We start from the raw sequence: 14854 nt of genomic DNA on the forward strand, positions 1-14854 counted from the left end.
TCTTGAGAGTTAGAACCCTTAAAGGTGATTAATAATAGATAAGATGGTATATATCAGTTATATTTCCAATATATAAGAAATTAAATGCACTCATCAGTTTGTTTTTTTATTTTTGTTTTTTTCGCTGTAAAAACAGCATTGGATGAGAAATACACAACAAAGTAAATCATTTAATACAGATGTAAAGCATACAGTTACAAATATGTCTAACAACAAAATAAGAGAAATATAATTATATAAAATAATATAATGCATGTCTATTTAATATATAGACATGGATTGACTAACAACGTCAAATAACACAAGATCACGATAACTACAGAGAAAGAGACTCAAAGCATAAACCTGAAAATAATAATACCATACAAATTCTATAACTATCAAGGATGAACGCATATTCGTAGCATTTTGTTTAACTTTAAACACTCGGTCAAGCAGTTTAAAGTAATTCATAAAATCCTTGTATGGATTCCTCACATAAATATTTTGGTGCGCACCCTAGTTACCGTTGTGTGGAGATAAATACTTCTCTTTCATTTCAGTGGTTCAGCGAGACTTCTACGTCATCTATAGGAAATGTAGTTCGGACAAAAGGGCAAACCAATTGTTGTCTGTTGAGCGTGACTCTGAGTGACTCAAACTCCCATGGTGCAACCGTGGGTAAGCGTGTGCGCAGTTTGGCAGATCCAAATAGACGCCACTAGCTTAGCTGAGGGACATTGAATGACTTTGTACCCGTGTGCGGTACATTAAGGAAAGTTGTCTGACATTTGACAGGGTTTCGTTTCGGAGCTAATGGAGGCCCTTATACCTGTCATTAACAAACTACAGGATGTATTTAACACAGTCGGTGCGGACGTAATTCAACTGCCGCAGATAGTTGTTGTGGGAACGCAGGTGAGAAACGTCACTTTTCTTTAGGGTTAGCAAGTTACGCTAGCCCTGCGCCAACTCACTGTTTTGGCTCTTTCTTTTATATACACACACAGCACGGGTTTGCTTTCTCTTTCGTGCAGTTCCAGTAGAGATACGTTTCTGACTGACTTCACAGTTTAAAATGTTCTTTTACGGTGAACTATGTTAAATGCCTTGGCAACAAAGTTAGCATTAGCTAACGTAATAGGTGATCTCACTTAAAAGCTGTCTGGATGGGAGACGGCATTACTCTACATTTATTTCAGGTATCTGAAGAGAAAATAAAAAGGACTAACTCGATTATTTGCGTTAATAATTAATCCGCAGATAATATTCAGCTTACAGTAATGTATTTACACTAAAAGGATTGCTCATATTGATCATCATTGCTAAATAGCTTGATTGTTTTTCCTTCTGATTAACATGTTTCGTTTAACCGTTTCGGCTCCGAACATTAACCCTTTCATCGTCTATATGGAAAACATAATTTGCTATATTTGGTATTAAATGTATTCTCTGTACTCTCTCTCTTTCTCTCTCTCTTTCTCACACACGCAGCAGAATAGTTGCCAGTTTATTAGATAAATCTCTAGAGCTGCAACGATTTGTTAAATATGTGAGCACTTAAACAATTAAGCATTTTTTTTAATTAAACAAGTATTTCATTTATTTCTAAAGCAAAAGCTGCATTGGGCTTTTGATTAGTAGAAATTGAAATCGAGAATTTAATGTATTTTTGACAAAAAAAAACTGTCGCTGTATGAGTCAACAGCACCACAAACTACCATAAGGACGGACGCCTCTCTTCTCAGATGCAATTTCAATCTGACCATCTGACTGTCTTGAGCCTGATTGCTTTAAAATGTCAGGTTATGTCTTGGATGTTTACTTTCACTGGTCGGTTAATAGGATGTGAGTGTCTCAGTCATTTTGGCAGCCATCTGATCACATTACAGACCTTAAGACACGGCCTGATTTGTCTGGTTGCCATTGCTGTGGCTGCAAAGGCCCCGACCCGCAAACACCTTCACTGAAGAACAGCTGTTAAATATTCATGATGCATGAAAGCTAATAATTGGTTGTGCTCATCATGTCTACAGTCCAAGTCAACTAATAGTGGTATATTTTAGTTTACCAAGTCTCCTAAGGGTGTTATCATGTCAATGAAAAAGAGCTGTCAAGGGACACCCTGTGTTTGTGTGAATGAATACTAAACTTAGGTTGAAGCTGCCATAGGGTGTGTGTCATCCAAAAGTAGTACCTTTTAGGAACCAAATTAGAATTTCTGTTTCCTCTAGTTAAATGTAGAAAAGTTCCTGAATCCATGAATCTGTTTCTGCATCAGTGGTAATGTCTGTGCAACAATAAGTTTGCTGTACCAAACCGAAAAGTCTCTGAGTGAGTCAAATCTACCTCAGTCTCCTCTCGCGGTTTTGTTGTTTTGTTTATGGTGTTGTTTTTGTCCACAGAGCAGTGGGAAGAGTTCTGTTTTAGAGAGCCTGGTTGGCCGGGACATCCTGCCACGAGGCACTGGCATCGTCACACGCCGTCCCCTTATTCTACAGCTAGTTCACATCGATCCGGAGGACCGCAGGAAAATCAGTGAAGAGAATGGTAGGATGATAGTGTTCTTTGTTTGTCTCTACGTACTAAATTCTCCCACAAACTCAACAGCTTGATTTTTTTTCTTTATAAATATGCAATATGTTACATGCATTTTTAATAGTAAAGTGCTTTCTGTGAAACCCTATCAGGAAATGTAGCATTTAACACACTGAATTTTGTGTACATCCACAATAAATGTAGTCAAGTGGGTCAGTGTAAAAAAATAATAAAAATGTAACAGAATCTGTGTTCTGGAGAAACCGTAAAACTAAATGCCTAGAAATTATTTTTTATTTAGAAGATTTTAAGACTTGAATCTAAGGGACACCTGTGAATGCCTGACTGATACAAGTCATGCATTAAAACTTATTTAGCATCAACATAAAAATATACAGTACACAAAGTAAAAGTACTGCTCATGTAGGACAGCCTTTTCAAATGCTTGATATTATCAAGTCATGCAGTTATATGACATTTGTTGTAGCTACAGATGTATGAATGTATCCATTACTTGTTGCTGACAGCCAGGTGGCCTAATCTATTTATTCCTCAAACACAATTCAGTGCTTTAAGAACAGGGGATGAATAATGAACCTGTGTTTATTCACTGCTGTCCTCTGGGGATGGCCTCAGAGTGACTCTGCATAACCCTTGTGTCTCCTGTCGTCTCTTTGTAACCACAGAATCCAAGAAAAATGGACACCTTTACAGAGGTTTCCTTCTCCTTGTTCAGTTTCTTAATGTGTTGTATATTACATAACCTCCCCTCTCTTTTTTTGGCTATTTTGTCCCATCCTTGCTTGTATTTGTGAACCACGTGGCTTTATATTATTCAGTTCATGCCCTTCCCTCTATTCAGGCTGGTCTCTGTCAGTTTCAGTTAGACAAAAGAAAATGATCAGATTTTGGTTAAAACTATTAATTGGTTTGGTGATTATAGCTTCCTTTATGATGACTAACAGACTCCATCCTTCTGTCATTGTTGCCTTGTTTTGTCACAGTGGTTATTATTACAAACCATTCTTTGCTTTTAAAATACTTCTACACTCCTCGGTCTGTGCTTCCCATATTGCTTCCTTTTTGCCTGAAGTATTTGCTTCCATCACGGTCGCGTGCAACAACATTTGTTGTACCGTTGATGAAATTATTTAATTTTTTCCAAGAGCCGTGGAGCTTTGGCTAAAGAGTTTTTTCCATTCAATCTATGTTCACAGATAAATCCTCCCCAGAGACATTTAACATAGCAATAACAAAAATAGTAACAGTGATTTCAGGGCACCATCTGTCACATCAGTAACCAAAACATCTGTCCTCAACTTTGTGTTTCTGTAGGCATTGATGGAGAGGAATGGGGCAAATTCCTGCACACCAAAAGCAAGGTAGAGCGAGAAAACTACTGGAGTCTTGTGATATTTATGGGTTGGTTACAGAGGTTTTTGGGTGTGTTTTTACTAGCAAAATCTAAAATCAGAGTTTGATCTAAATATTAAATCACGTACACACCCTTTCAATAGCTACATTTTTCCATATGGCTGTGGGGTAAAAGTTGAATTAGTTCTCCCCGTTTGAACAAAGATGCTCTTGTGACATGCTGAACGCCTCATGACACTAAACAAGGCATCTCGGGAAATGTTTCTTTGTAAACTATCCCTCTTATGTCTCATTTGGTTTTTACTCTTAAGTTGTTTTTGTTGTTAGAATAATAAAACGTACAACTCTCTTTACCTTTCTTGTGTCTTTTTGTCTTTTAAGATCTACACAGACTTTGAGGAGATCAGGCTAGAGATTGAAGCAGAAACTGAAAGAATTTCTGGCAATAACAAGGTATGCTATTTAAACTAATTAGGAGGGAGCGTCAAAAGTTGCCTGACCAGGAACTGGACAGGTTTTTACTCTTCAATTAATTTTACTAATAAATTTTTACTAATAAATGACAATGTTTTTTCTAGGGTATTAGTGATGAACCCATTCACCTCAAAATCTTCTCACCGCATGTTGTGAACCTCACATTGGTGGATCTTCCTGGCATTACAAAGGTAACGTTTTGTGTCCAAACCTGTGTGACCTAGCAAAATGATCCTGGAAAATATTAAAACGCATTGATTCTATACGCTGAAACAAGATTTTAGAGTGTGTAAGAGTCACGTTTAATTTACAGAGATTCCATACTGTAGCTGGTAACACAGACTATACCCCAAAGGACCATTACAATTAAATGTTATGAAATATTCTTACATTTAATTTTGTCAACTCTTGAAAAACAACCAAAAAACCCTGTCCTGATCTGAATTCAATGTGTATTTGGTGACACAGGTACCTGTGGGAGATCAGCCCAGAGACATAGAAGTCCAGATACGAGAACTGATTTTCAAGTACATTTCAAACCCCAACTCCATCATCCTGGCTGTGACTGCTGCCAACACAGACATGGCAACATCAGAGGCGCTTAAAGTGGCCAGAGAGGTTGATCCTGATGGTAACTGGCCTCATTGTTGGTTCTGTCTTTACTTTTGACATTTATTGTTTTAATTTCATATTAATTCTTCCAGTCATGATATCTTATTTTTTTTGTTTTCTTTATGACTGCAGTGTTTTGTTTTGGGTTTTTTGCATGACGTGTGTTTCTGTGTACTCAGGTAGGAGGACGCTGGCTGTAGTGACCAAGTTGGATCTGATGGATGCTGGTACAGATGCCATGGACGTGTTGATGGGCAGAGTCATTCCCGTTAAACTGGGCATTGTTGGAGTAGTAAACAGGTAAGACTGCACTAATGTGCAATGTTTGCCTCAAATATTACCCTGACTCATACCCATACAGATACGTGACGATAACCACAAACAAAATAGGCACCAGTACAACCAGCAGTCTTTCACGACTTATTTTGGGTGGTGTGTTTTTTCAGGAGTCAGCTGGATATCAATCAAAAGAAATTGGTGGCAGATTCAATTCGTGATGAATACGCCTTCCTACAAAAGAAGTATCCCTCCCTCGCAAACAGAAATGGAACCAAATACCTGGCTAAAACGCTCAACAGGTATAGAAGAAAATTCTATGCATAGAATCAATTTTTAATTATTTAATTGTTTTTGGTAAACGCTAATGTTTTAGTGTCCGACTGATGTTATGCATTTGAGATCTAGTGGAACAGATTTCACTAGTATATCTGCTGTGATAGCATACAGTTGCCCTATGTAAGTGTCTGTCTTTGTTTCCCAGGCAAAGTGTAATTTGTAAATGTTTCATGCCATAGGTTACTGATGCACCACATTAGAGATTGTCTTCCTGAGCTGAAGACGAGGATCAACGTGCTGGCAGCACAGTACCAGTCTCTACTCTGCGGTTATGGTGAACCTGTCGTCGACAAGAGTGCCACATTGCTGCAGCTCATCACCAAGTTTGCTGCCGAGTACTGCAACACCATAGAGGGCACAGCCAAGTACATAGAAACAACTGAACTGTGAGTTATGTACCTTCATCAACCACTATGAGGTGTTAATATCAATACTGTCCTTAATGATCAGCTGTTTGTGTGCCTAATATCATCTCATCACTTTTTCAGATGTGGTGGCGCAAGAATTTGTTATATATTTCATGAGACTTTTGGCCGAACACTGGAGTCGGTCGACCCTCTCGGGGGTCTAACGACCATCGATGTGCTGACAGCAATCAGAAATGCAACGGTTGGTTTTTGCTATATTTTGCTATAATTTGTAGTCTGAGTTATAGTATTGCTGCTCCTGTAGACCTACACGTTGCTTTGCTTTGACAGGGCCCGAGGCCTGCTTTATTCGTGCCTGAAGTTTCTTTCGAGTTGCTGGTGAAACGGCAGGTCAAGCGTCTGGAGGAGCCCAGTCTGCGGTGCGTGGAGCTGGTGCATGAGGAGATGCAGAGGATCATTCAGCACTGCAGCAACTACAGCACACAGGTGAGAAATACGCTCATATATATCACTAAAACTAAATAGGTGATGGCGCAGATACAAAAAACGTAACGCTTATAGGGCCGATTCTTTATCCCTGCAGGAGTTGCTGAGGTTTCCAAAGCTCCATGATGCCATAGTAGAAGTGGTTACCTCATTACTCAGGAAGAGACTCCCTGTCACCAATGAAATGGTCAGGACCTGCTCAGCATTAACATCTCTGAACCTTTTTAAGGGACATTTATATATATATATATATATATATATATATATACCTTAGGCTGACCCATTAATTTTTCTTTGTCTTTTCAGGTTCATAACCTGGTTGCCATTGAGCTGGCCTATATCAACACAAAGCACCCTGACTTTGCTGATGCTTCTGGACTCATAAACTGTAATATAGATGTGAGTGAGGACCCTTTACTCTAATAGATGCATTTAAATTTCTCCTTCTTTGTTTAGTATGTTTTGTAATTCTCACTTGCTGAGAATTGTGAATGTACACGTTTTCCTGGAAATAATCATAAATTGAAAGTAATGGAGCTGTTTTTTGAAGCATGGATATATCATCGTCCTAGATTTGACAGTTTCAAATGTCATTTTTGTAGGAGCAAAGACGCAACCGAGTAAGAGACCTGCCGTCTGCTGTCCCCAGAGATAAGGTACAGTCTGCCTTTGTATCTCAGTGTCTGTTTTCTTGTAACAGGCTTAACAGACTCTCTATCCCTCATATTCCCCACCACTGAGCCTCCTCCCTTCAAGGTCGAGGCTGCTAAGTTGTGTCCCTTTCACTCGGTTCCTGTTCACTTTTGACCACTGCCCCCCCGTAAACCTTTACCGTCATACTTTAAGTATATGCCAGTCTGAGTTTTTTTTACTCTAACTTATCACACCTTTGACTGTGGTTTTTATCTAACCCTTTCTTTCCTTTGTTAGGGGTTGGTGATATGTGCAAAATCTTATAACAACTATATACGCTACTGTAAAATTCAGGCTCCAGGATGTGCTCGTATAGCCTTGAGAAATCTCTGCTGTCTCATCATTAAATCACCTGATCCGAAGCCTGGAGTTGTGAATTATGCAGACTGCCTCTCATTATTTTTCATCAGTGCCCTTGCTTGTTTACTGTACTTTTAACTATGGAACAAATAAAGGCCTAGGTGAACTACTTTGAAATAAAGTCAAAGAAGGCCTGTGGCCTGCTACTTATAAAAGGTTCTCTGAAAATGATGATAATTCATAATTATGCATTGTTCTTTAACCTTTTCAATGATTGAAAAACATTTAAAACATTGATGACATAAAGTTAGTTGGTGCGAGAGAAGAGGATGCAGAGGACAGGGTTAGATGGAGGCACATGATTCGCTGTGGCGACCGCTGAAAGGGAACAGCCGAAAGGAAAAGAAGAAGATGCACAATGCTTCCCTGCAGGATATGTCTCACAACCTCACCCTCGTCTTCTCTCGCCCTGACTGTAGGCGGCAGGCAGCAGTTTTCAGAGCGGCCCTGTCGGTGAGCAGGCAGATGGTGGAACAGGAAATTGGAGAGGCATGCTGAAGAAGGGAGAGGACAGTGCAGCTTTTGAAAGGGGTCTCCCCCAGAATCCCACCCTTGCAAGCCCACAGAAGGGCCACGTTGTCAACCTGCTAGATGTGGTGAGTAAAAGACTAGAAATTAATAATTTCGCTAAAGAAATAGAATGCTTATACACAGTTCAGAAAACATAACGGCCATATTATCACATATCAAAAATTAAACAAAGTGAAATACTTTAGAGGATCCTAGAAGTTATGACTGGAGCATCCCTCTGGTTCACCAATAAGCAATGCTAGCAAGTGTGAAAATAGCTTTGCCAACTTGAGATTTATCCGACTCTCCTAATCTAAGTTGCTGTGGTCAGAAGTAATTGAAAGAAATTGAAGATCATTAATTAAATGCAAAATCCAGTCCTGCCAGAGCAATCATCACAAAGATAAAAATGACTGCTAAAAGGCAAGTGTATCTGTGAAACTTACAGTAATCATTTACATTAATATTTGATAGCAGATTTTAGCTTCAGTGTGACAGAAAATAGTTTTTCCTTTGAATCTATTCTGGTGCCTGTTATAGGCTTTGGAGCCATTGTCCTGACTGTGTCATTTTTGATCTTACGGTTTTTCCTTATTGTATGTTTGCATTTTCCTTGTCGTTTCGTTTCCAGCCTGTTTCAGTGTCCAGGAAGTTGTCTGCTCGGGAGCAAAGGGACTGTGAAGTCATTGAGAGACTCATCAAATCATACTTTCTTATCGTACGGAAAAACATCCAAGACAGGTAAACCTGGTCATTTTTATCAACCACCTATTTTGTTTGTTTATTTGATTTGTTTCCAAATGTTGAAATATATATGATTCATCTGCTCTTCCCGGATCATGTTGTTTGTGCTCAGTGTACCAAAAGCAGTGATGCACTTTCTGGTAAACCACGTGAAGGACTGTCTGCAGAGTGAGCTGGTGGGTCAGTTATACAAGACGGCCTTGCTGAACGACCTGTTGACAGAGTCTGAGGACATGGCTCTTAGACGCAGCGAGGCTGCTGACATGCTCAAGGTAAGGGATTTGTCAAGGGTCATTACAGATAACAACAACAACAACAACAACAAGATCCAGTATCAGTCACTCACTTGATTCTTTTTAAAACCTTTACTGCAGTCACTATAAAACATGAAAAATTCAGCACTGACTTTAGTAGAGATACTTTTTGGTCCTAGAACATGTACTGTAACAAAAAACATTTCCAGACCCCCATTGCTTACAAATATTAAAGCTACAGTACGACAAGGAAAAAGGCACACAGGGTTAGTGTTTCAGTGTTATATTAACATTAAATCATTTTAACAGATGCTTTTAGCAACTAGCAAGTGAATCTCACACAACAGGAGTAACTTGAAGTTTAGTGTCTTCCCCAACATGTGGACCAGAGGCGCTGAGCTAGGGCCGGGTGATTCGAAACTGCCTTGGTATATATTACAATAAAACTTCCCTGTAACAATGATAAACAAGATTTGTTTTTGAATCAATAAATGTTCTCTATTTCCATAAACTTTGTTCACAATCAGCTAATTAAACAGTAACTTAATTACGTAGTGGCCCTATGGGGCTAAAACATAGCTTTTGGGAGGACAACAAGCAAATGTGAGCAAAAAAACAATGTCTCAAACCTGCAGGTGTTGTAGCTTCTCTCCATCGTAGTTACACTCTTCTATATAGCTTTTTGCTGCATAGGTGACTGAAAACGTGAAGTTGCGAATTTGAAAATTAATTAGGGCCAACCAGTGAGTGGCTATGTCAGACAAAGAATTTAGCGCATAAATTCTGAGTCAATAGACCGGTTTCTGATGGGTGATGTTGACTGCAAATCGGAGGTAGAAAGTGTTTCCTAATGAATGGGAAGCAACAGGAGAGGAACTTGGGAAGTTGTGGGTAAAACTGCACATATCCCAAAAGTAAGGATCAGAAAATGTTAAACGTCCCAAGAAGGAGCTGAAAGTCTAGAATTAGTTGAATTAGTTAGAGCAGTCTAATCAGAGCTCTGGATTTTATGAAGCTGTAGATGGATTTATGCTGACACTATAGACTGCAATTGTACATTGTACAATAATAATAAAGGTCAAACTGCTGACCGTGCAATTAGCGGGTGGCCCACACTATCTCCTCAGCTAAAGCTTTAAAACAGTGGTCAGATGACCATGTTGGTGTTTAAAGTTTTAATTCCTTCCTTCCTTGTAGTTCCTGTTGTAGTGACTGTCGTTCATACTGAACATTAAGAGATGTCTTGCTAATGCTTTTTCAATGTAAAAATGGAAAACAAAATACACCTTCCTTGTTCTGTGTAGGAAGGTATAAAAGAAAGTTTATTTGAAGTTAGACACAGCAAGTATTTATGTTCCAAAGTTATTTATGGTACAAATTCCTCTTGGTGTCCCTCTTTGTTTGAGCTAAAGTGGAATGATGGTAAAAAAGTTCTATCTTTCAAACAAAAAAAAATTATTTGACAGTAAAACAGCTTGTCCCTGCATGTGGGCAAAAATGTTTAATTCAGACACTTTCACTTTTTTTTTTAATTCCTTTGTGCAGGCGTTGCAGAAAGCCAGCCAGGTGATAGCAGAGATCAGAGAAACACACCTATGGTGATAGCGGCCTCTCTTCAACAAGCAGCCTTCATGCGACATGAACCCTCATCCTCTTAAAACAACCCCCGATACCATTGCTGAGTCTCCCAGCACATTACACTGCAGAGACGAACAGTCTGAAAATGCACTGGTGTGGATATGTGAATAAGGAAACCTATTGTTAATGTACTGTACGGACTTGGATTTAATGCAGGGTGGTACATAACGCTTTTCCATCATCAGCATCACACACGCTCCTTTACGGGATTATTATATTTTTCTTGCAGTTAAATTAATAAAAATATATAGATGATGTTATGCACCACCACTACGTGGAGCCTTGCTGAGGAATCTCTGGTCTTAAAGTAGATTTGAATAAAAATAGAAAAAGCAGAAATGTCAAACACATGCTACTCATCCTGTCAATTCTTTCATTATATGTTGTAAAACATTGTCTTTTTTTCTTAAGTAAAATACACTTAATTTAAATATTTTGTTGTGAAAATATTCCAACATTTTTACGCATTAGAACAATTTACACTTTACACATTAAAAGACAGTATTATTTTTTTATTTAGAAGACTGCTGAAATAAATGATTCTGCCAGAGTTTTTGTATTATACAATAGTGCTACAAGCTGGAAAGAATTACACAACAGCAGAGACAATTCTGCAGAGAGGGTGTAATGATTATTTATTGTTTTGGTATCATGATAATTGACATTTGACTCGATACAACAGAACCATGAGTACACACACGTTAAAAACACGGGCCAGACACTGTTGTCACTGTTGCCTCTAGTAGATGCTTTACCTCATCCTGCCGCCCATCTTGCCCTTGCCACGACCTTTAGCACTAAAAGGTGCGGGAAAAGCACAGCGAGCCATGAGTTCAGGGCAAGTGGAGGTCTTTCAGTTGCTGCATTCAACTCATTTGTGCACAGACTTTGTTTTGGCAAGTGCAGTATCCCAAGAACAGTTAATGTGTTGGAAATCATAAAATAGTTTCTGTACTTAATATTTTATTAATATTTTAAGTGCTAGGATTTGACATCAGAATTTAAGGCTTCCTTTCTCATATGATGGTCCACAGTGTATGATTTTCTATAGATTTATTTTGGGCTTATTGTCAAACTGTTTGCCACTGTCAAATAAAATTGCTAAGAAAATGGTCGAGACGTTGTCTCTCCTTTATAGATAAGTTAATTCGGCAATTTCTCATAACTTGATTTGTTAATGCTGTGTTTCCATTTTAAATCGTCTGTGACAATCCCGTTTTCTAGTGCACGTCTTCAGAAGTGGCTGGATGCCAGTGTACATTTTACTGGTATATTTGCATGCAGTAATTGACTTATTTGTACGAGTGGAGAACAGTGAGCCCAGAGACAGTTGTGGCTCAAATATAGTTTTAGAAGATCTTTGGTCAAAATGATGCATTTAACATTTATGTAAAACAGTTTAAATTAACATATTACAAAATGTAGCTATTACTATATATATTCTGTATAGAATTTCAGAAACAGAATTCAGTGAATGGACTCTGGATTCTAGTCTCAGTTGTAGTCTAGAGTAAATCCTCTGAAGGGTTTCTGTACTTACTTATGGTGGTCCTGGACTCTGGCAAGAAGCAGGTTAATCTGAAATGAAACGTAAGCGTTTTATAAAAAAAACACCTGACATGTCCAGTTCTTAACCATATCATACGTGTCCGTTACTTGAGAGAGTGAGGAGCCTGAATAACTGTTCATGTTTATTTTTGTCTGTATAGTATGAATGTAAAATATTGATTTCTCCTGTAAAATCTGTTTCTGTTTCCATTAAATTAAATACTCAGTTTATCTGATTTCATCAAACATTATAGGAGATCTTGTTTTTTCACTAGGCACATCATCATCATCATCATCATCATCGTTGTTTGTAGACTTACATCATACTTCTGTCTTTTGAGTTTCTCACTAAGATCAAACTTCTCAGCTTCCAGGCCCATCAGCCATTGCCACAGCTCATTGGCTTTCTCCCTGCACACACACACACACACACACACACACACACACACACATAAAAAAACCAATCACAAGGCACATTATGAGCAGCTCGTTCATTGATCTCTGCATTAACCTGAACCAGCTGTATTTATTATGACAGGTTTCAGGCAATGTTGAGATAAACATGAAGGTCTGCAGAGCTCTTACTTGAGTTTATCCTCGTTCAGATGATCAACATTCAAAGGCTTCTTGCGTTCAGCCAGGACCTTCCTCTTCTTCTCCCTCTCTGTTTGTTTCTTTCCTTTTCTGTTGTCAGTCTGTTTTGGTAAAAGTACAGCTAATTGAATTTTATTTATTAATTAATGTTGATGAAGCAACAAAGTGGAAATTTTTTTTTTATTACTTTTTACAAAAACAAAATTCACACTTTCATGGGAGGACGAGTGATTTACTTAACAGTAGAAGAAGAATTCTGATTCTTTGCTTAAAAGTACAAAAACGAACCTTGTGTTTTTCTTTGAATTACCTTTTGTCCAGCACTGTATTGCTGGGTCATGTTTGAGAGAACCTTCTTCTTCTTGGCATCCTCATCCTGCTTCTTACGGTGCTCCTCCTGCTCCCTGCGTTCCTTCTCCTCCTGTTTACCAGCAAAGGTAATAATTTAGAGCTGCTGCCATAGTGTTAGGATTCGTGGATTCCTGTCAAAAAGGACATGAGTAGGTGGGCAGGGTGAACATACCGCAAGTCTGACCTGCCTCTCCCTCTCTCTCTCTGCTCGGATCCTGTGCTGCTCTGCTCGCTCAGCTCGACGCTTCTCCTATAAAAGAAACTGGTATAGTCACAATGATTTCGCCCAGAGACAAAGATTTTTATTTTGACTGACAGACTCACAATTCTGTTCACGAGGGCAATGAGGTCCTCTTCCTCTTTCTTCCTCTGGATAAAATGTGCTTCGATCAGAGACTGCAGCTCGGACAGGTCTTTCTCCTGGCGCTTCCTGTGGATGTCCTGTCACCAATCCAGGATGAGAACTTAAAAATGTGTCACACTGGGCCCAAATGGATACTTTGTTTGTCTTTTTTAAGAAGAAAGAGACATTTAAAAGGGCTGACTCACATCAAAGTCCACTTTTTCTCCATCAGGGATCTTTGGGGCAGTAATATTTGTCATAAACCTGCAGACATAAATAGCTTATGAATATATAATCTGTATATATATATATGGTGTTTTAACTGCTCAAGAAGTGGTGCGATGCTTACTTAGGTTTGGGCTTTGACTCATCTGGGACAAGGAAGAGAAAATAGTAGCCACTCGAAGTTAGTTAAAGTAATTTCATGCGTATATTTAAGTGGTAAATCATAAGCAAAGTAGTTTCTCACCTGTTGCCTCATCTTGTGCTGATGTTCAGCAACATGAATGATCAGTGACAAGTTTGAAAATCAATTAAATAATAATAATGAAATATATCAAAACATGTGCAGAAACAACATCTTACCTTCTTCCTCCCTTCAGAAAAAAATTAGTATTGAGAGAAGGAAAAATAATGTTATTGTGATGCATTCACTAAATAGTACTACAAAAAATAGCATCATTAATTAAATAAAAATACAGAATTATATGATTGATTACGTACTGAACACCCTCCTCCAAGCCTTCTTCTGTGTCAGACATCTTGTTAAGCGTGAGCCCTGCAAAATGGATCCACGTTAGACTATTTTTAAATTGGCGAACATGTCTGATCACTAGGTCACAGAGCAGGGCATGAGATGGCAGCCTGCACAACGTTTGAACTATGAGTTTTAACACTGACCCAGCTATCGCAGCTCACTGGAGATATTTCACTGAAGCAATCAGGTATAATCAGAAAATACTCGAGCTAATATGTATTGCAATCAAATTCACTAACTTTAATAGGCCACTTTAATAGGTACACCTGTTCAATGTGAAATCTAGTAGAATTATCACAGTTAGAATTCAGCAGTTTCAGCTCAAAAGCTGAGAAATGATAACATTGTAAAAGTATAATTCATGGCAGAGCTGCTGTGTTGGCTTGCATTAGATTGTACAGGTGTACCTAATGAAGTGGCCAGTGAGTCTATATTTAAAGAATAAAAATTAAAGAGATGTCTCATTATGTCAAATTACAGTTGCAGACTGTAAACAAGTGTTGTTCCTGTGGATCTAATAGTCTTTTCTTTTAAACTCATGTAGAGGTACTGTGTGTACTGTATATGCAAAACAAAGTATCTAAGTATACAGTAAAGTACATATGCCTTGTACAGT

The 14854-nt window shown here is 38.4% G+C and overlaps 2 protein-coding genes across 3 annotated transcripts; one reads left to right on the forward strand and one right to left on the reverse strand.

Moving 5' to 3' along the window:
• Positions 1 to 672: 672 nt before the first annotated feature.
• dnm1l (dynamin 1-like) lies at positions 673 to 11760 on the forward strand. Of its 2 annotated transcripts, XM_067502452.1 has the most exons (19): positions 673 to 897; positions 2385 to 2529; positions 3204 to 3233; positions 3853 to 3899; positions 4273 to 4344; positions 4470 to 4556; positions 4834 to 4996; positions 5157 to 5277; positions 5424 to 5555; positions 5772 to 5978; positions 6081 to 6201; positions 6291 to 6446; positions 6544 to 6633; positions 6753 to 6845; positions 7049 to 7102; positions 7919 to 8095; positions 8641 to 8750; positions 8866 to 9025; positions 10553 to 11760. In XM_067502452.1, the coding sequence occupies exons 1-19, from the start codon at positions 796 to 798 to the stop codon at positions 10607 to 10609; spliced, it is 2124 nt and encodes a 707-aa protein (XP_067358553.1). In that variant the 5' UTR covers positions 673 to 795; the 3' UTR covers positions 10610 to 11760. The 2 variants fall into 2 exon arrangements, with proteins under 2 accessions (XP_067358553.1, XP_067358554.1); XM_067502453.1 differs by lacking the exon at positions 3204 to 3233 and having other exon boundaries at positions 674 to 897.
• Positions 11255 to 14256, reverse strand: tnnt2d (troponin T2d, cardiac). Its single transcript, XM_067502455.1, has 12 exons — positions 14205 to 14256; positions 14067 to 14077; positions 13951 to 13968; positions 13831 to 13852; positions 13688 to 13745; positions 13463 to 13579; positions 13311 to 13388; positions 13098 to 13208; positions 12779 to 12888; positions 12514 to 12604; positions 12186 to 12223; positions 11255 to 11442 (listed from the first exon to the last, which is right to left on the reverse strand). The coding sequence occupies exons 1-12, from the start codon at positions 14240 to 14242 to the stop codon at positions 11397 to 11399; spliced, it is 738 nt and encodes a 245-aa protein (XP_067358556.1). The 5' UTR covers positions 14243 to 14256; the 3' UTR covers positions 11255 to 11396.
• Between the last annotated feature and the right edge of the window lie 598 nt (positions 14257 to 14854).

Source organism: Channa argus, chromosome 4, assembly GCF_033026475.1.
Source record: "Channa argus isolate prfri chromosome 4, Channa argus male v1.0, whole genome shotgun sequence".
NCBI classification, from domain to species: Eukaryota; Metazoa; Chordata; class Actinopteri; order Anabantiformes; family Channidae; genus Channa; species Channa argus.

Coding starts and splice junctions, on each gene's coding strand:
- dnm1l (XM_067502452.1), top strand. CDS start 796: ATGGAGGCCCTTATACCTGTCATTAACAAACTACAGGATGTATTTAAC. Junction 4,557..4,833: donor ATCTTCCTGGCATTACAAAG/GTAACGTTTTGT, acceptor TTGGTGACACAG/GTACCTGTGGGAGATCAGCC. Junction 6,846..7,048: donor TCATAAACTGTAATATAGAT/GTGAGTGAGGAC, acceptor TCATTTTTGTAG/GAGCAAAGACGCAACCGAGT.
- tnnt2d (XM_067502455.1), bottom strand. CDS start 14,242: ATGTCTGACACAGAAGAAGGCTTGGAGGAGGGTGTTCA. Junction 13,746..13,830: donor GAGTCAAAGCCCAAACCTAA/GTAAGCATCGCA, acceptor TTATGTCTGCAG/GTTTATGACAAATATTACTG. Junction 13,389..13,462: donor TTGCCCTCGTGAACAGAATT/GTGAGTCTGTCA, acceptor TTTCTTTTATAG/GAGAAGCGTCGAGCTGAGCG.